The sequence below is a fragment of the Plectropomus leopardus genome, chromosome 4 (genome assembly GCF_008729295.1).
Source record: "Plectropomus leopardus isolate mb chromosome 4, YSFRI_Pleo_2.0, whole genome shotgun sequence".
NCBI classification, from domain to species: Eukaryota; Metazoa; Chordata; class Actinopteri; order Perciformes; family Serranidae; genus Plectropomus; species Plectropomus leopardus.
Genome location: NC_056466.1, coordinates 16,098,498 through 16,118,979, shown reverse-complemented (window position 1 = coordinate 16,118,979; position 20,482 = coordinate 16,098,498). Strand labels below are relative to the sequence as shown.

At 39.2% G+C, this 20,482-nt stretch overlaps 1 protein-coding gene across 4 annotated transcripts in view; it reads right to left on the bottom strand.

The window, feature by feature from the left end:
- Nucleotides 1-20,482, bottom strand: part of dclk2a (doublecortin-like kinase 2a) — an 82,932-nt gene that overhangs the window by 43,754 nt on the left and 18,696 nt on the right. For 3 of the 4 annotated variants that reach the window (XR_006105792.1, XM_042485212.1, XM_042485210.1), the window contains exons 3-6: nt 8,660-8,789; nt 6,058-6,156; nt 5,553-5,603; nt 2,036-2,130 (exon numbers count right to left, since the gene is read on the bottom strand). Coding sequence is in view for 3 of the 4 variants with exons in the window: in XM_042485212.1 (XP_042341146.1) it covers nt 2,036-2,130; nt 5,553-5,603; nt 6,058-6,156; nt 8,660-8,789 (375 nt within the window). In the remaining variant the exon portion in view is untranslated. The remainder of the gene's footprint in view (nt 1-2,035; nt 2,131-5,552; nt 5,604-6,057; nt 6,157-8,659; nt 8,790-20,482) is intronic. The other variant, XM_042485211.1, reaches the window with a different exon arrangement.

Below are 20,482 nucleotides of genomic sequence, written 5' to 3'. Positions count from 1 at the left end.
ATTTTGGCTGGCTCTAGGGCTGTTGCTTGAGCTATAGATTGCACTTCGGCATTTTTTTTTTTTTTATGCCTGCCACCACGGACAAAAAGGGTGTGTTCATTAATCCAAACTCTCCAAACTGAGAGCGCTGTTGTTTGAACAAATAGGACATTCTAATTTTACATGATTTATAAAACCATTACATTAGTCACACATTTACTCAAGAGTGTGGTGCTCCAAATAACCGAATGGTACATTGCAATAGCACTCCAACTTTACAAACGGTCTGGTTTGTTGATGCATCGTCTATTAATTTTATTAAAAGGCCGTCTTTCCATCAGTGAAATACTTTAAACTAGAAAGACACATTTTTAAAAACACGACAACCTTTATATTACTTCTAAAATATATTTAAATAATGAACAAGGTCTAAATTAAGCTTGCCCTTCAGAGGGTACAAGGTGTCAGAGCTCCTAGAATAGATCTGCTCCTCCATTATCCACTGCTCATCACTGCACATAAAACCTGTTATGGCCCCAAATGAATGATTCATTTCTTAAGAGCGCCATTTCTGCAAAGCACAGCAGCGGCAACCTCAACATCTTATAGCTATATTTTTGAAATGTCAGCCATAAATGCAAGTCGCCATTAAAAATCAGACCAAGTGATATTTTCAGTAATGTACAGTAGTGTTCTGTACCTTACTGCACCATATTGCACATTACCTTACAGTGAGGATCTATTATTTAGTCTTAAAGGGTAGCCCTTTTGGAGCAATGTAGAAATGTAACACTGTCAAGGTTTACTTTACAACTGGAGACATGGAAAAGCTTTTTTTTTTAATAAATACCTTCTTTATGTGGCTTCAGTTAATGTGACCACTTCCAGAATGAGTGACTGTGTCACTGACATCCTCGCGCTTGCTCGTCTAGTTTTCGAAAAGTGTTATTCTACTCAGCCTCTTTGCCAGTGAATTTTAAAGCTGTCAGTAAATCATAAAAATCTAGTATCCTGCCAAATGAATGTGGATGGATAAGTCTTTGACTGGGCTTAGAGGAGTGGTGGCTCTCTGGAGGAGGTTTGCCAGCTGGCTGCAGCAGTTGAAACTGTAGTCTGGGACTAACGCACTGCTTACAGAAGAACCCAACAATAAATCAGATTACTATCTCAAACTCTACCAAAAATACATCCCAGAGTTGCAGCATGGGAGATGTGCTGTAAACAGACCTGTAGGTCATACATGGCTTTGAGTCAGTGACTTGATAACTTGACTTTACATAGACTTATTCTTAACTGTGTGGTATGTAGGTCAATACACTCCTGCCTTATCCCCCACCTTAAAGTGACTCCTTAATGTATGTGTCTTGTACAAGCATGTAATTCAAGATGAGATAGAACCATTTATGACACTAACTTGATTCAGGTGACAGACATGCACTTGCAGTAAGTGAGTTATTACAGCTGTATTTAGTAAGGGTTTGACATATTTTTCAGATTCTTACTGAAGAGTAACAATTAGACCTAAAGTAACCTATGGAGTTTTTGACCACTGATGTCTTGACAAGTGGGTTCCCATTTTTGTTCGTATCTCACAGAAGCACACAGGTGATGCCCCAAGAAAAGGAGCAAGAAAAGAAGACGACTCTGCGCAAGCAAAGACAGAAGTCAACAATGCAGTTTTACTAAATGGTGTTGGAGAATACTCAACATATCACCCTTAACTTTATCTAGATTTTATCTAGATAACTGTTTGACCGATTAAGCCTTTAGACAGAGGTCTTATTGTTGGCTTCAATGGACCCAGGTGAGATGAATTGCAATAACCAATATAAATAGCACCCAATTCATTAAAGCTTATATCAATAATTGTAAGTAGTTACACAGTCTCTTTACAGGTCTGTGGATCATTTATTTTGCTCAGTGACCATCATTTGTCCAAGACAGTAAACGCACACCTATAGTATATACTTCAAGATACTTAAACTGTACTATAAAAAATGTTTTCAAGTGCAGCTACAAGTCATGGGTGTCACATCAATGTGATAAACAATCTTACCTTAAAACTGGGGACGGGTCTGGGGCTGGTGGGAGATGGAGTGGAGGACTTGGTGGACTTTGGAGTTGAGATCTGGCTGTTTGAGATTCCATTTACTATGTGGAGAAAAACAGGCAGGAAACATGCAAGAGCAGGAAAAGGAGTAAGTATGATTGTGAGTATTGTTGTTAATTTTACATGGTTTATGCAGTATATACACAAATACAATGTGTGCATGTAAGTGTGTATACAACTACTTGTCAGTGGCTTGGCTTGTTTGAAAGTTTGTTTTTCTTTCTGTAACCAGACAGCTAGGTATCTCCATGTAATCTTCAACAGTGCTCAAGGTGAAGGTGCGCAAGCAGATAATTTGTGGAAGCAGCAGATATCCACCAAAAGCTGCAGAGGTAAAGCAGGCATGGAGGCCGTGGTGGTGCAGGTCCCATCATTTTTGTAACCTCTAGAACGGCCTTACAAAGCAGAAAAGTGTACAGTGACATGAGGCGGAGGGTAAACAAAGCTCGACGCTCAGCGTAAAAATCAAGCAGAAACGGGAGGAGCCAGCTGATCTATCGATGCTCGTGCTGCTGCTGGCATATTTGGGTTAACTGGCATCGGCACGCACAGTTCAGCCTCACGCCTTCCTGTGACCTGTAATGTGCCCGCATGTATGTCCAAGAGACACCTATTTCCATGTATGTCCAAGAGACATCCATGTCCATGTATGTCCAAGAGACATCTATGACGCATATCAACAAACAACATGCCACAAAGAATTCTCTTCTTTGAGAGCTGTATTGTGATGTTCCACCTGACTTATCCAAACATCTGAACCGTATGCAGGCGCATCTTGCTATCTGAAAAATCCACCCATTAAACAGCAGGAAACAGACTGCGCCTTTGCCTTCAGACAAGCTTTTATTGGTCAATGGTGCATTTGCTTTCTGTTGCCTCAAAATAGCAATCTGCCAACAGTTCCCCTGAACACACCTCTCTTTAAGACTGACACACTCAGTGGTGCACAGATGGGCGCGGGTTGTTATTTAAAGGACGTGGGCACCGGGCATGAAAATGACCACTGTGTTCTACCAATGACACTTGCGCAGAGGCCAATGAGTTGCACATTTTCTCAAATGGGTAGAAGGGGCTGCTTGTGCCACCTGCAGGCAACTGGTGTTACAGCAGTGTTTTTTCTTTTTTTTTCAAGCTGTTGGTTTCCTTCGTGCATTCTTAAATTTACACATTTAACATTTTTGCCATATGTTAAAGTGCAACAAAATCCGCCTCAACAAACACTTTATTTCACAAGCAAACAAACAGTAGCTACAAACAAGTAAAACCCACAGTTCTAGCACTCATTACTCACAGTGTCAAAACTGCAAAATCTGTTTCTTTTACTGTCTATAGATGGCACACATCAGCAGGCCACAGCTCTAATCTGCTGTTACTTTTCCTCTGTTAATTGTCGAAATGAATAAATATGATTCTAAAATACAATGGGTAATAGCATGTTTACCTCAAATTATTTGGTTCAGTTTGGTATAAAATATGACAATATTAAAGGACTTCCTCCAAACTACTATATCCACAATATACTTAAAGTGTGTAACACAAGGAGCAGAGGAACACAGCAGGGATGAGAGCTTTTATTGTTCAAGTGATTCATTCTCTTAAGAAGAGACTATTTCTGCCTCCCTCTCTCCTGGTTTTTTGGCACAAATACAGACATAATGCGTCAAACTTTAACTCAAAGTCTTCATCTGCATAAACCCAGCTGAGCTGAGGAAAATCATTTCACACTGCCTACAGGCTGTGTCTTTGCACTACTATTTCACAGTTTTTGTTTCATTGTACAATCACTTAGAGGTTTTGTTTTCCCACGTAACTCTCCTCTGGGTATTTATCTTGCGTTTGTAAAGGAGCCTCTGAAGCACTATGTGAGGGAATCTCAAACATGGTATTAGCTTTTAATGTTTCAAAAGTACAGTTTAACTTTGGAGCACCTCAGCAGCTACAGATGAAAAGGCAGGCGATTTAACTGTTCAGTGAGAGCAGGATTTCATTAACACTGCTGAGGAGGAAGTCTAATCAGTTCATGGTTTTAAATGAGTGGATTCTGCAGCAGCTGGATTACAAATTAGATAGATAGACATGTATAATGCATGGCATTAAGAAGTCCAATATGGGGAGAGAAAGATTGAATGAAATAAAGCCAAAAGAAAAGATGAAACATTATATAATGGAGAATTAGGATTTTTTTATAAATTTGTGGGGTTCATATGACACTAAAGGAATTTCACCTCCAACCAGAAGGAAAGGCAAGACAATAAAACTGGTACTAATAACAGAAAATATAATCAATGGATGCATTTTGTGAGTCAAAGATCCTTTCCACTGTTAAGGTAAAAATGTTGAGTCTAGCCCGAGTTTAGTACCCGAAGAAAAGGCCATGTTGTTCACTCAAAAGCCTTGAGGACATTTTATCAGCTAATGCTGCATTTTTCTTCACTAACCTTTTACTTCCAACATTTAAAAAGACTTGCTAAGATACTGTTTATGTGTTTCTGGTTTAAAGCAGTTCTAAAGTGGGGTATACTGCTGACTCTTTTAAATTACAGACATCAACTGTATCAGTGTTAATATAGAGTTTTTTATGTAACTGTCAGCAATGGAGTCTTTGCTGACAACTCTGTACTACTTTACAGTTCAGATGTTGCAGCTGTCAGAAACTCCTGATATCTCTGACTTGAACTGACAACTAGAAGGCCAGAGAGAGACGTTTTTTCCACGCAGGTGCTTATATTTGCAGTCTGAACAATTTTATATTAGAGCTGAGCAATTGGCTGAATACTAGTTGTTTATTTTTGGGCATTATTTGGGACATTTTTGTCATTTTATTTAATGCAAATTTAATAGTTTGCTGTTGTCTGAAACAAGGCATAGAGATACAGTAGGTCTAGCAATGCATGACTAATCAGCGACAGACTCCTTCAAACAGATAACCCAACAGCACAGAAATTAGAAATGATTTAAAATCAAGTTTAAAGATAAGTTTATAGTCATTAGAGAATATTTTGTTTATCCAACTAAAAAAAACTAAGATAGCTTGTGGAAGGGGATGGAGGTAATATGCTAACATCTAGCATGCAAGTATGACGTTCAGTATTAGCGGCCAATGTTAAAATTACTCTTGAATAACGCTTCACTGTAATGTGTTTCATGTCAGTCAGTAAAACAAATACATAAAATTCTGGTTAACCACCTTCATTTCATAATCTGGGTGCCATGTATCTCAGCACAAAATTTTAAATCCAGTTTTCAAAGTATTTCATTTTGGATGATGTTGGACTGAAAGACCAACCAACCCACTGACTGACAGTGTTTTAGTGGGAACTCCCAAACCAACCGAGACAGGAAAAGAAGAAGAACCCTAAAGCTGTGAGAAGTTTGTTTTGTTAAGCACAAAATCACTACCAGAGCCTACTGATATGGCAGGTGTTTGATAAGGCAAACTGTGTGACACCATCAGGAGCCTCACCTGGGGATTTGATTGGAGACTGACTGGTGGAGTAGTGGACAGGTTGTCTTGCTGCAGTGTCGGGGGGAAAAAAGAGTAGTCAGGCAGATATGATTAGATATAATCAACACACATTAAATGTGTTTGACATTCCAAGGCTAAACTAAGACTGCAGGCACTCAAAACTGGCAACCTGTCAAATGCTTCTCCTTTAAACTGACATAATGGCTTGTAGAACACTAATTACTCAGCATAACGTCACCATCTCTCAATGCACCACACAAATCGCTTAGTCACTCGTCACAGCTGTGGAAGGTTCAGGATGAGGTTGCTGCATGAAAAGGCTATTACTCAGCCTGTCAACCAGAAGTGACCTTGCGGTGTCACTTGGGGCATCATATTAATGGAATTGTTTTTTTAGATTTGTGTAACATTTTGTAATCATTTGCCATACTTGACCTTTCACAATGTCTACTTAAGTGTCAATATATACAGTTTGCCTGTGTGCACAGTCATGTTTTTTTACCTGCACCAGGGGACTTGCTGCGTCGCGAAGGTCCAGGGCTCTTAGCTGTACGGTTCGGAGTAGCAGAGCGGCTGTGTGACGTCTTTAGCACTCTGCATTCTGGGGGGACAATATGTTCAGGGTCACTTTCGTATATATTAACCTTTCCCAAAAAAACAAACCTGCTCTTTCTTCTCAGTCAGACTTTATGTGGCACATTTATGCCCAACAAGCTGCTGCAGCAGAGAAATGACCCTGGAAATGGTAAATATGTCACATGATTTCATGAATGATGGTTACATATGAGAATGGGGACAAAGAGGCAGCAAAGAAAATAGTTGCAACTACGGCTGAGTCAAGACAGATTAAAAAACAAAAAGGAACTAATTAATTATCTGATACTGGATTTCAGTTGAGCCAACATTTTACATTGTGGTTGTGATTAGGGCTGTGTATCGTTATTGCTTTTTAAGTTGTAGTACCAATACCAAAATAAAACAACATTTTTTGATTCTATGTCCTGCTGATAGAAAAACTTTTTAAATCCAATGGCCTTCTATAACCTTTACTTTTAAAAATATAAAGCAGCAGCAACAACAACAAAATGGCTAACATAAACAAAACAAAGTGCCTATTGCATATAATAGACAGACAACTGAGCTGTCTTTTTGTCGGTGGATTTATGGAGTGGAGGACAACGTAATTATCGTGACAGGCCTTCATACAAGAAATTATTTGAACTAAAATCAGTTTCATGAAATTAGTAATCAAGTCTATAAATCTGACCAAGGAACTTTCAAAAATTGACAATTTAATAATTGTCTTGACAGACAAATTTTGGTCAAGGCCAAGGACAGAAGTTTAATACAAAGCCCTAATTTTGAGCTAGCATTAAAATGCTGTAATGTAGCATCCTCCCAAGAACTGACTAAAGCAATAATATGCTGACCATAAAATATCAGTTAACTCTGAGAATGACTTTTACATAGCATTTTGTGTAATTACAGCTCTAAATTACATACATTTGTTGATTTTTGGTATCCTAGGAATAATGCTGAATTTCAGCTGAAGTGTAATTGATCTGAGGATAGAATATCCTGTCTGACAAAGAGTCCAAACAACACCTACATTATGTAGAGGAGCTAGAAATAATTAACAGCGGTCACTATTGATTTGTTCAAAATAGAAAAAAGACTCTCAGATCAAGATTTGGTACATACTGGTGATGTCTTTTTCCATCCAGAGCAAAGCAATTACAACGCTTGTGTTTTTATGCGGGAATATAACAATCACAGCACACCATGAACACGTTTGGTTTGTATGGCGTTTGCTGCATGCCACAGCTGATTTTGTGGCGCTGCTGTGAAGCTGTGTACAGTGAGAGCAGATGTTGTAAAGGAGCTTGTGGTAAACTTGTCAGGGTTGTTTTAATGAGGGTGGGGGCGGTAAGAGGTGTAATGTAATGACACGCACAAATGCAAAAAAAAAAAAAAAAAACACCCACAGAAGCACATCCACAGCATTTCTAATGTCTTCACCATGCTATTTATCAAATGATTCATATTTCACTGACTGATTAAAAAGGGGCCTTCAATGTAGTACACTTCCTTGCATGATGTACATAAGGAACCAAATCCTTTTCTAGGACAACCCCTAGAATGAGGATATCTATCTCTAAAAACCATTTATTTTGTTTATTTGTTTGCTTTGTTACTTTAGCCAAACAATTGGAATATTCTTTTTTACTAGTAATTACTGCAGTGACGCACAGCTGGGTACTCCGTCACTAACGAGAGATTTGACAAACTTAAGGTATATTTCAAGTGCAAAAGAATCATAACCTGTGATATAAAACCTCATAACGTTAACATATCCCTGAGGATCCAGGAGACAATGAGCTGTTTCTCTATCTAGCTCTTCCGTTTAAAGCGTTATTACAAACAATTTTTAGCCTCATCTGTTGCAAAGGCCAGTTTTCTACATCTTTATTATTTCCATATTTCAACAGTAGAGTGTATACTGGACCCATTTTGCAAAAGGAAGAGCAGCTTCTGTACCTTCTTCAGAGAGTACAGTGTGCCTTTTTTTGTTCTTTCAAAGACCTAATTCTTAAAAGTGGAGCACAGGAGTGTAAGTGGGACGAAAGCTCCAAACTATCTTGCATGCACCATCACTCATGCTCTGTAACAGTTAACACAGTAGGTGTTAGGATGTACCTCCCTGTAGTTAGCTAACCTGACAAAACAAAACAAAATTAAACAGGATGTCAATACTTTGGACTGTTACTATATTAAACTACTTTTTCCTTCCCCCGAGAGGTTGTCCAGTGTTGGCTGAAGTTCTATATAGCTTGGACACCAAATGGATCCGCTGGTTTAAAGAGGTCAAGAATGTGTGTGTGAGAGAGCGTGTGGGTAAGAAAATCATATAAAAAGAGTGTTTCAGACACAAATACAGTCCGATCTCATATCCTGGTATAAACTTCCTAAAGGAAAAAAGCTTTGCAAGCACTACTAAGGCAAGAAGGCTGAGGAAGGACAGTGAGGCAAAAACACACACACGAACACACACACATGATCACACACACAGAGATGGACGCTTAGTTAGTCTTAGTCAGGCCTACCAGTCATAAAGGCTGTGGAAGCCTTACCACTGTGATCCAACACAAAGTCGTCCTGGGCATAGCGGTACTTCTCCGGGCCGCACGCTATGAAGACGTCATCATCCCCAAAGAAGTCCTGCAGGCAGATAATCTGGAGGAGGAAGGGTAAAGAGAAAGACATTTACTTGTTACAATATTCAGAAGTAGCAAGGAGTGAAATAATTGGATCCTTTTCGTAAAAAGTAGTAACAAAAGATTTTAGATTCTACACAGTGGCCTTAAAGATACATGCAACATGCATGTGCACAAACACTGCAAGGCAATATGCATTCATGCCAAAGGTTTTGAATCACTCTGCTGATTGGCAATCGGTGGCAGTAACCATGGATACGTTACACTTGTACCTTATTATGTAGCAGACATGTTGAAACTTAACATTTCAACAACACTTTGGTTAACAAGTGGTTAGTTTTGGGTACAAAAGCCACTTGGTTGTGCTTGGGAAAAGATTATGTTTTAGCAATGACTAACTACAACAACAAGTTTTGATGTTTGTCGCTTACGAACAGTGCTCTGCAGCTTGGCAGGCGTCTCGCCTTGCTGTCACCCCATCCACCATCCCCTCCACCTCTGCATGACAAAGTCGGCTCATATACTATGTCACTTTAGAAACATTAATAGTATACCGATGAAACAGTTTTGTGTTAATAGATTGCAGAAACATATGTATTTTGCCAACATGTTCAACTACAGTACAAGTACCTCAAAACTGTACTTAGTAATAGTACTTGCATAAATGAGCAACTTTCTACCAATACTCAAGGATGCATTCGGTTATTGTGAATATTAGAGGTATCCTCTTCCTGTTTTGGTTGTGCAATCATTGATCCTTTGTGTCGTAAAATGAGCTTTTATTTTCTTGGGAGACTCACCAGGTGGCAGACAGAGTTGCATCATCAAAGAGAGGCTTATGGGGAACAAATCTATGAGCAGACAGTGTCATGATTCTAAAGCCATTACATTGTGCAATAATCATTTACCTCATAAATTAATCAAAAAATCGTATCTACATCCTTCTTAATAATAATTTATTTGTGAACACACAGCAACAGTTACCAGTTTCTTTTCGTGGGGCATGAATGATTGAGTTTGGTACGCCAGTGTTCCTACCAGTTCCAGGGGTTTCATGTGATTCTGCGTTAGTTTACATAAATCTAATGGCTTTCCGTCATTCTACTGTGCATTTAGCTGTACACTTGTGACCATAGTATTTTTGGATGTGAAATAAGTGCCTCACTTTGTGCTCAATGAAATAGGCCAATTTAAATCAAATAACTGTGACAGCAAAGCAACAGGACGAGGTCAAGACACCCTGACATCCAGAATACTGCAGAGTCAATGCAGAGTCACAGGAAAGCGGCACAGTACTGGTAGCGTTTGTGCCGCAGAGTAATTTGTCTTGCTTTTTCTCTTCTGTCTCACACTGTGATCGTCATTTTCTCTGCAGCTCAGAGCACTTTTCCTTTTACACCCACCACCCACCCCTAGAGACAGAAACAGGAGTTACTTTTTAAGCTATAGTGAGTTGTGCCCACACACACACAAACCTACAGACACACAAACACACACACACACACACACACACACACACACACACACACACACACACACACACACACAGATTATCCCTCTGTTACTGTAGGTGGACAAGTAGGAAGACAAAGGAGGAAAAGATCCGTTCATTATCCCACCCCCTTCCACACAAGTGCACCCACACACTGCCAGACATACAGTATGTACCATATACTGTCCATGCACCCAGACACACACACGCACGCACACACACACACACACACACACACACACACACACACACACACACTTGAAACAAGAGTAAGGAGGAGGAGTAAGGGATGGCATAAGATAGTGGGCAGATGGATCCTCTGGGGGAGATTGGGGGCTGACACAGTAGGGGAAAGTGTGTATATGTGTGTGTGTTAGATGCGTATCAGAAAAACTGGTGGTCCGAAAAAGCTAAATGACTACTTAAGAGCACAAACTATGTCCACAGTAAAAAGAAGAGTTGGAGGCTAAGAGGAAAGGAGACAGAAGTGGAGTAGGAGTGAGACATCTGACTGCAAAAATAGTATTTAAAACCTCAAATAAATATCATTACAGTAGTTACACATTCATTAAAAATAAATAAGACACATGACACTTCTGCATGTCCCACATTCAGACAGCATCAATTAGATATGAAACAGTATCCATAACACACTTATAAATATTAAAAAGCAGTAATGGATGGCCTTTATATGCACCTTTCGTCTAGTCTTTGAGGCACCGACGGCCTCTTTACATGACAAGTCAGTGAAAGTAGAAGAGAAGTGTGTGATAATCTGCCACACCTCAGCATGAACACATATTACAAAGGTTTGACATAGCTGCAGCGAATGCCATTCTTTAAATGTGGTCTCGCTCTGGAACTTGGCAGCTGATTGCCACACCATACTGTCAGAGCACAGGTGTTAGAATCACCATAGCAACTGCCCACGGGGATAGTCCGATGTATGTGTCAAAAATTGACTCTAGTGTAGTGTAAGCTATGAGAGTGAGACACTATAACATGCAGATATTAGATATTTCTCCCTAACCTCTGACCTTATTCCACACACTGCTTTCTCTGGTGTGCAGACATTATAATGATAAGACTGTCCTGAGTTTTTCCATCCACTCAGCGGACTGTGTTTGTCATTTGTTTGAGGACAATGTGGGACAGCACAGAGGACTGCTGAAGTGAGCAGTGTCCCCCTGGCAGGGAAACCACTGACCGTGGTGACATCTGCAGTGAGAGGACAGTGGTGGCAAAGGAATAGTTTGACATTTTGAGAAATTGCTTCATGGCAGATATTAAGATGTAGAGATTGATACCATTGTCACACTTGTCTGTTAAGTGTAAGGCTATAGCCAACAGCAACAGCCAGGACTGGAAATAAGGGGAAACAGATAGCCTGGCTCTGTCCATCTGTACCTCTGAAGCTCACTAATTAACATGTGGTGTTTTATTTGCTTAATTCGTAAAAAATAAGTGAAGTTCACTGTAAAGGTAGTGATGTGCCAGGCTTTTTCTTGGCCAAGCACAGCAATTGCCCAGGAACTGCTCAGCACCAAAAAAATAATCCGGCAAATAACCCACCTTAACATGTTGAACTGTCATTTTTAGGCTTACTTTTTTATGAATTAAAGGTCCAGTGTGTAAGATTTGGGGGGATATATTTGTAGAAATTGAATATATAATAAGTATGTTTTCTTTAGTGTATAATTAGCTAAAAAATAAGAATCGTTGTGTTTTTCCCATAAAATAAGCTGTTTATATCTACATAGGAAGCAGGTTCTCATCCAAAGTCCACCATGTTGCACTGCCATGTTTCTACAGTAGCCAAGAACAGACAAACCAAAAATGAATTCTAGACAGGACCAGTCAAGTTTTTGCATTGGCCACTGACTTGTATATTCAAAATGCTTCATTTCACATTTTTTACGAGTTTCAATCACCAGTTCAGTTTGTCTTGGAGAGGAGGAGACCTCTGGGGATTATTCGTATCCCAGTAAAAACCTCCTGAATAAGGAACTCTGAAGGAATTCTAACTGGGAGGCTTGGCACTCTGAAGTTTCAGCTGGTTGCAATATGCAATCTTTACCGCTAGATGCCAGTAAATCATTCACACTGATCCTTTTAACAAACAAGATACAACATGTTACATTGTCCTAAAAGGCTAATTTTGCTACTGACAAAGGCGGAGCAGCTGTTTCCCCCTCCTGTTTCCAGTCTGCCTGCTAAGCTAAACTAACCATCTTCTGGCTGCAGCTTGAAATTTATGGGACTCATTTGAAAATGGTATTAATCTTCTCTTATAACTCTCTATCATCAAGAAATTAAGCATATTCCCTCAAATCTTAAATTTTTTTTTTCAAGACGTGTAACTGTTCAGACTACAATCCTAGCACTGCATTTTCACTTCTGCACCCAATGCACACACAGCCAAACACGGACTAAATAACCTCACATCCATTCAGAGTCCAATTTGAGTCCACGGCCTTTTACAAGGCCAAGTTATCTTGCTGTTGCCCCAGGACAGGCTTGTCCCAGCACCACCTGAGGCAGCAGGCTCACTGTAAAGAAAAGGAACTCAGGGCTGGAATATTATCTATCTTTGTCGTGAAGGCCCCTGGCTGTACTCTCATTTACTTTCACCTCTACGCACACCTCTTTCTCTGCAATGCTCGCACTGCTGCGGCCTGTGATAAAGTACTTTTCGGCTGGCCTGTGATGCTTAAGGGAATGCAGGGAAATGGAGACAAATGGTGCATGCATAGACACGGGTTTAAAAAGGCAAGAATTAAAGGAGGTCAAAAGGTTGGTCTCTTAAAGTCTTAAATTATGATGCTTTTACTCAGACTTTTAAAAATGGTTCAAATGAATGCATATATCTGAGTAAAGAATACATTCATTGAACAAATGTGTTATTTATATTTGATCTTAGAATACAGATGAAGTATGCAGGGTAAGAGATGTCTTTTGAAGAATACATCATATTAATGTAACACTTTAAACATAATATGGTACACTTATTTAACATGATTAAAAGGTGTTAAGGAATCGACTATACACCTATAAAACATAAGAAAAAACCAAACCTTGCTTTAAGCATAACCCAAAGGCTGCTGCTAATCTTGCTTTTGCTGACCTCAAGAGGTTTACCTTCTTAACTTGTTGCAGTGAGGTGTCAGTGCAGCATGTCAATACTGTGTAGGTGTGGTTATAGGTGCAACAGCATTAACAGCCAAATAAATAAATAAAAAATAAAACAAAAAACAAAATGCAATCCAAAAAAACAAAAATTCTTGCAAAAGAGCACTTATCTAGTCAAAGACCAAAAATGGAGGTGCTTAAGCCTCACCTGGGGTCTATCTGGGCATCTAGTTGCGAGCATTACTTGTCTTTTACAACTGTGTAGTCTGCACCTTACTGAAATGTGTACACTGGATTATCTTTTATAAAGTCAAAGCATAAAGGTTTCCTTAGACTCAGCAAAACCTCTGCAGCAGATTCTTTGGAGCAAAGAAGTAAAGGAGTGTATGAATGTCAGACTGCATTGTCTATGTTTGTCTTTGCTCTTGTCAGCCACTGTCAGGATAAACAGCTAACGGCACTCCATCTCCAGCGCTGTCCTGCTAGGGCCTGTCTCGGCCAATCAGTGAAATGAACTGTTTGCAGGGTTCTGTATTGGCTGGGCGTCGTGTCTTGAGGGTAAACTGAAGTTTGCCCTCCAAGATGCGACAACCCCCCTCTTCTCATATGTCTGACCCTGTCTTACTCTCACCATCAGTGAGTGTCCTCAGTCTCGCCTGCTGTATTTTCTGTCCTGCTCAGCTTGGCAACAGAGGAAATACAGGCTGAGGGCTTTAAGTGTGTGTGCATTTGAAAGTAACAAAAGGAATCTTTGTATTGACAGGCTGTTCTCATGCACTGTTCAAATGTATACCCAATAAAAGTAATGCACCAGAACTTGTCTTTAACCCATGTAATTGTGAAGGCTGTAATCAAGTGAGGCATGTGCTGGCAGGAGTGAAGAAGGTGGTATTATAAAGACTTAAGTCTGCATATAGAGGCAGCTTGGAGTGGTGGAAAGGTCAAACAAACACACAACTTTCTCCAGGAGTCCAGTGTTTTGTGTCCTGTTTGAAACCAAGTGAATTTTGAGTTATTTCAAGTTACGTCATTATGTCGTTACCTTATGTTATGTACATAACTTTAAATTAAGTATGTAATCTGACAACACCTAACCAGAACTTGACCTGAGTAACTTTACAAACCATTGTAAGAGGACTTGTTGGTATTGAAGATAAACATATCCCACAAAAATAGTCTGAGTTTGAAGGAAACAGTTTTCTAAATACTACCAATCGGAACCGAAGGATTAGTATTGGGACAGATCAACACATTTTTTAATGAATCGAGACTGGTTATTTTGTGCATGCGCCCCGCCTGATCCTTTGTTTACATTAGCTGTCACACAGATGTCATAAACGGAGAGCACGATTTGTGTCAGATATTCAGGTTTTACTGTAATGCTTTTAGTGAACTAGTTTTACTATAATGCTGTAATAAGTGGAATTGTGACTGATTTTTATTTGTCGTGACTTCGAATATTAAAATTCAACACTACTTTGAAGTGGAATTGTGCTTATATTACTCATTTACAGTGTTCTGTATTTTTATTAAATTTAAATTTGAGAGCAATTTCTGAAGACATATTTTAGCTGGTTTACTTTGTTATTTTGTTGAAAAGACAAATGCTGAACTATGTGGAATTGTGATAAGAGCCATATAAAAATATTTTTGGTTGTTACTTTGTTATTTTGTAAATAAATAAAAACCCTTAGGAACTGTTTGGATGCAGACATTTTTCTTGTATTGTATTGTAGAGGTATTATCCTGTCAAGCATATGCAGTGGATTGATTTGAATCATTTTAAAGTACCTGAATAAAACCAAAAAATGGCCAATAGGTCCCCATACAGTCAAGGTCGCAGATCTGTTAATAACAGAAGTGGTTTAACAAATATATTAGGGGGGTGGGTTGGATTTTCAAGGCATGAAATTAATACAAAACATATTTTATCCAAATATATTCACAACATAACCAGTATCAACACACTGCACTGGGTTTTTAGGGAGTGGACAGCATCTTTTCTTGCTCTTAAGTCATGGCTTTGTTCCAAAAAAACAAAAGTAACACAACAGCAGTTGGTAAGAATTTGGGGCTGTGAAAAAAGGCTGTAAATGGCTAAAAAAATGCACACAAAAAGTAAAGGCTCTCCTTGTGAGGGCTGACAGAACAATGATCATAGTAATCACTGGGTACCATTATCTTCATTTACCTCCAAACCCCTCATTGCTGCTCATCATCCTGAGCCAAATGAACAAGAAGCAAAGAGGGTGGGAGGAGGCCTTAAGGAAAAATGGAAAAAAGAGACAGAACGATTGAGATCTCTGCGTCTTGCCTTCGGGAAGGTCAGCCTACACAGCACTGCTGCTGCCACAAAGGAAAAGAACATTTTATGGTGAGCTAGATGAGCTTTAACTCTCACTTAAACTGTGACTTACTTGAGAACATCCAGATCGCTAGATGCCTATTAAGTTTGCCAGGGCGATGCTTAAGCAAAAGCCAACCAGGTTATTAACTCTGTTTGAACTCTTACTAACATACAGAGGCTGCTTCCTGAGACTGTTTAATTCCTTTGGATTAGAGCAGTAAATCTCAGGCACGTGTTACAGCCAAGACAAGGCAGCGGCACAAAAATGCGCAATGAGAAACCTAAGCTCATCATTAACTCGCTGCTCTGGATTCACCACATTAGCTGCATTAAACATTAGCTACTAAATGCTTTGCTTTTTGTTCCTTTAGTCTCTAAAACATTTAACAGCAACCACAGAGGTTTAAAAGAATCAACAAACCGTTGCTCAGCGAAGGCACTGAAGACGAAATATAATAAACAAGCATGTTTCCTTGGGTTTTTCATAAAGAGGATTTCATTAATTCATGAGAGACACTTTATCTGGAGGCAAAAGCACTTCAGAACAAAAGAAGCACAACTTTAAATTGCCAGTTTCCCGACATTTGTAAACCAATTTAGGGAAACTCCAAGGCAGCGCAGTGAACTCTGCATCGCATCAGCCACTGGCTGCTTGGCCTATCACACATTTCACAGCTGCCTGGCTCCGAGTCACAGTCACACACAGAAAAGAGAGACATTACTGTACACATCCTCAGGCTGTCTGAATGTACATGAGTGCTGAGCTCTTTATACTCAAATGGAGCTGTGCAAGTAGGAATGAGGAGAGTGAGAAGCCAAAACATGCTCATACACTACTTTTAGCCCAAATGAGCCTCAGTAGATTCCCTGACTCATTTAGAAAGTGAGACTTGCAGAATTGCTGAGGTGATAAGAGCACCACAAGAGATGCATAAAATGTTGGTTTTTGTTGCCAATTAACATATTTCTCAGCCTGCAATTAAAAACCAACAATATAACTGCAATTAAAGTGGCTACTAGGCAATAAATGCTCAATCTATGATATTGCAGTTCGAGCAGAAGTCTCCAAAGACCTGCATTAATATCTTGTAGAATGTAATGTTTGCACTATCCAAATGATTGAATAAATAAATTATGCAACAAAACAGTCCACTAACATACACATCAATAGTCTTAATGCATGACTTACACTTCAAGAAAACTAAAAGAATAGACACAGTCTGATGTGCAAATAAACTCCACCATCAGTATCATATACATATACATCAGGATCAACACACAGTTCATGATCTGCCCTGTGATAACACATCCATCACACCAACATGCCAAAACTTGCTGAGGCAATTCAGGCCTGCTTGAGTGATTAAACTCAAGTAGACAAACAATTGTGTGTGGGCTGAGGTTTGAATATCATGATGTCAACTCTCCTGATGGGAGAGTGAAAGGCCCGCTGCAAAGAATGGATGAGAGCCAGGCCTGGACAAGCAAAACAAAACAAGTAGCTGAGATCACACAGCACACAATGGATGCCCTCCCCGTCTGTGGCCCCCACACGTTCTGCACAGCCGACAGCCCCGCGTCCCCCTGACACCCCCGCTCTCTGTCGTCTGCCGGCGTTTTGTTTTCCTGTTCGTCAGTGCAGGATGTGATGCCAGCACTTGTGAAACCTCAGTCAGGCACTTTTGCTTTATATATACAATGAAGTGTGTTTGTGTTGCCCAAAAAGACTGGGGGAAAACACTGATGGTTTGTGTGTGTGTGTGTGTGTGTGTGTGTGTGTGTGTGTGTGTGTGTGTGTGTGTGTGTGTGTGTGTGTGTGTGCGTTGTGTGTGTGTGTGTGTGTGTCTGTGAGAGAGAGAGCCATCTGCTAGGACAAGAGAAAGAGGGGTTCTGGATTTGTAGGATTTTATCTCCAAAGGCCAGACAGCAAAGACGTTATGCCAAGGCTTCATCCTTTTGACATTCACTGATTTTGTAACTGACTGTCATGTTTAAATGTGCATTTATACAAGCAAAAATCACAAGGTACAATGTAGGACTTCCCCTGTCCTTCCTCAGACCCTAAAAAAAAACTACGGAGGAAAATGTGAAGTGGAAGTAGATTTTTTATTTAAGAAATGAATAAATAGTGAGAAATGTATTAAATAGATATAGACTGATTTAATATGAAGTTTAATATAATGCATGTAGATTTGCAAGTGTTATGTTTCACGTATAATTCTTGATTCTGATGGTTGGAGGACATTGATTAACTTTTTGTAATATCTATACATATAATCTTACTCAAGTGAAATTTTCTTCCGTGGCAACATATGATGAAGATGATCACGTGGTCATAATGTTATTTTATTCTAAGCATTTATTTGTACTAAATGCATGCATGGGAACTGTAGAAGTAATGAAAAAGAGGAGAAAGTTCATGAGATAAAACACATGCAGAAATGCATGTTTTACTAAATGCATGTTACGTATGTGAAATATTTCCAATTTAAAAATGAACGATAAGTGCACAGCTAAGATGATGATGTTTCAGCTGGGCACAACCGTATTTTGACATAAATACAAGTTTTGGAAATATCTACACATATAGTGGCTATAGCAATAACAGATTTGCATATTAAAGAGGACTGAACTGTGTCTGTGTGCTCTCCTTGTGGTTATATTCAAAACAGAGATGCAAGATCGAAATTAATAAAATGAGCTTGATTACATATGGCATTCTTTTGAAAAGTAGCTATGAAATAAGTGGATGATGCTTCTACACCTATTATCTATTGATTGCAACTTCACCAAACACTTCTAGGAATTCAGAACATAAAAGCTTAATTAATCAGTGAGTCCAGAATAAACAGTAGAATATCACAGAGCCTAATCAAGAATATTCCTGGTTGGATGGTGTCATTGCACTGGTGTCAGATGGTGCTGTATGCTAACGACAGCACTGAACAATAGGTGGGCATGCAAATTTCATGCCTGTGGCCTAAATGGCGTTTTTTAATCCAGACTTGGCCCTGAAAACAGCTCATGTCTGACAATCAGATGGAGCCCCTGTGTGACCATGACCCTCACTAGATCATTTTACTAATCTGTCTGCAACTGCAAGCATGTTTCACTATCCTGCAAATGACATGCTAGCATCCTCATCAATATGATTAAAGGGTGAGCAGAATTCAGACATCTTCATGAATGTAAAGTCTTTGACTGTTGGCACAAGATAGCAGAGCAGCACATCCCTGCTAACACATGTACTGTAAGACTCGAGCTGGTTTAGAGTATCGGGGCCAGGAGGCCATCATTGTTAGAAGCGTGTCAAGTGAAATGATGCCACAGTGCATCAGTGTCACGCTAACCAACATCCACCTCTCTGGGGCTGTATTCAGTACATTTAGTATTTTATATTACCACTATAATGAGTATTTCTACTAAACATGTTACATTGTGTTCCAAGCAAAGAGTTAACCTTAAGATCTATTCTCAAACTGCAGAGGGCAACTTTTACTGAGGAGTCTGGGGAGCTTTTAACCAAAGAGACGAGGCAGGATTGAGCCCGTCATTACAGAATATATCCTACTGAATGAACAAACTATCACATCATGTCTACAAGTTAGTGAACATGCATCAATATTATGAAATGTTTCTGTGACTTCTTTTGAAACAAATTCAAAAATAAGGAAATTAATGAACATACAAAGCCAATCTAAGCAGATTTCACCGTGCACATTTCATGTGTTGTCCTGGGTAGTGAGCTTCTGTATATACTGATTTGGTGGCTACTTGTAGGACAGTTTGTGATTTGGTTTAAGTGACTTGGGCATCCTCCAGCTTCTGAAGAAGTGTTTTCACTGACTTTGAGCTATTCTCAAGACGATTAGTGCTTCATGAATTACTCTTTAAAGGGGACTGCTGAGGCTTTTCATATATTGTCTTATATATAGTGTTACAATGAAGGATGTTCATATTAAATGTGAAGTTTTAAACAATGAGGTAAACATTAGTAAAAGTAATTCCTGTGAGCAAGGCTTCAGATTATTCTAAATACTCTTGGACTACATTATGACATCATAGTGTGTCAAATTTCTTTGTATGGTCATCTGCTCCAGGCACACTACTGCAAGTGTTTACATTATATCATTAAATAGCCTTAGTTATGCTTCATGCCAACGTCAGTAATCTTGGTTGCCAATTTTTTATTCTTTCTCCCCCAATTATTTTTAAAAGCTTTTACTGGAGATTTTTCACAGTAAAAAGTGCCGCTATTATCCATTATAGTCATTCCCCAGCGGTAATGACAGGGAAGAGATGCTGGGATACGCAAAGACAGAAATGCTGACCAATCAGAGCAGACTGAGATTTTTTTGAGAGTTGGGCTTAAAGAGACAAGCACTAAAATCAGGTCTAAGTCAGTACAGGTATTCCAGCACAGACACTATGAGGAAAATATCTTTTAAAAAATTAAAGACTGTAAAGATTTTCAAACAGAAACTTAAAATACAAGTTTGAACCATTAAAATGATCATAATAGGTCCCCTTTAAATTCTAAAAGACTGACACAAACACAGACAAGTGTTTTCAAGGCACAAAACACATTTAAGTGTATTTTGTTGATAACTGAGAAATAAAAAGTGAAACAAGTAAATAGATGCTTCAGCTTTTACAGTGCATGCTCACAGGCAAGGGAATGCCACTATGGATAATGGAAGTTAGTCTGTATTTTCCATTTACTATCCATTTTCTGCACTGTTAT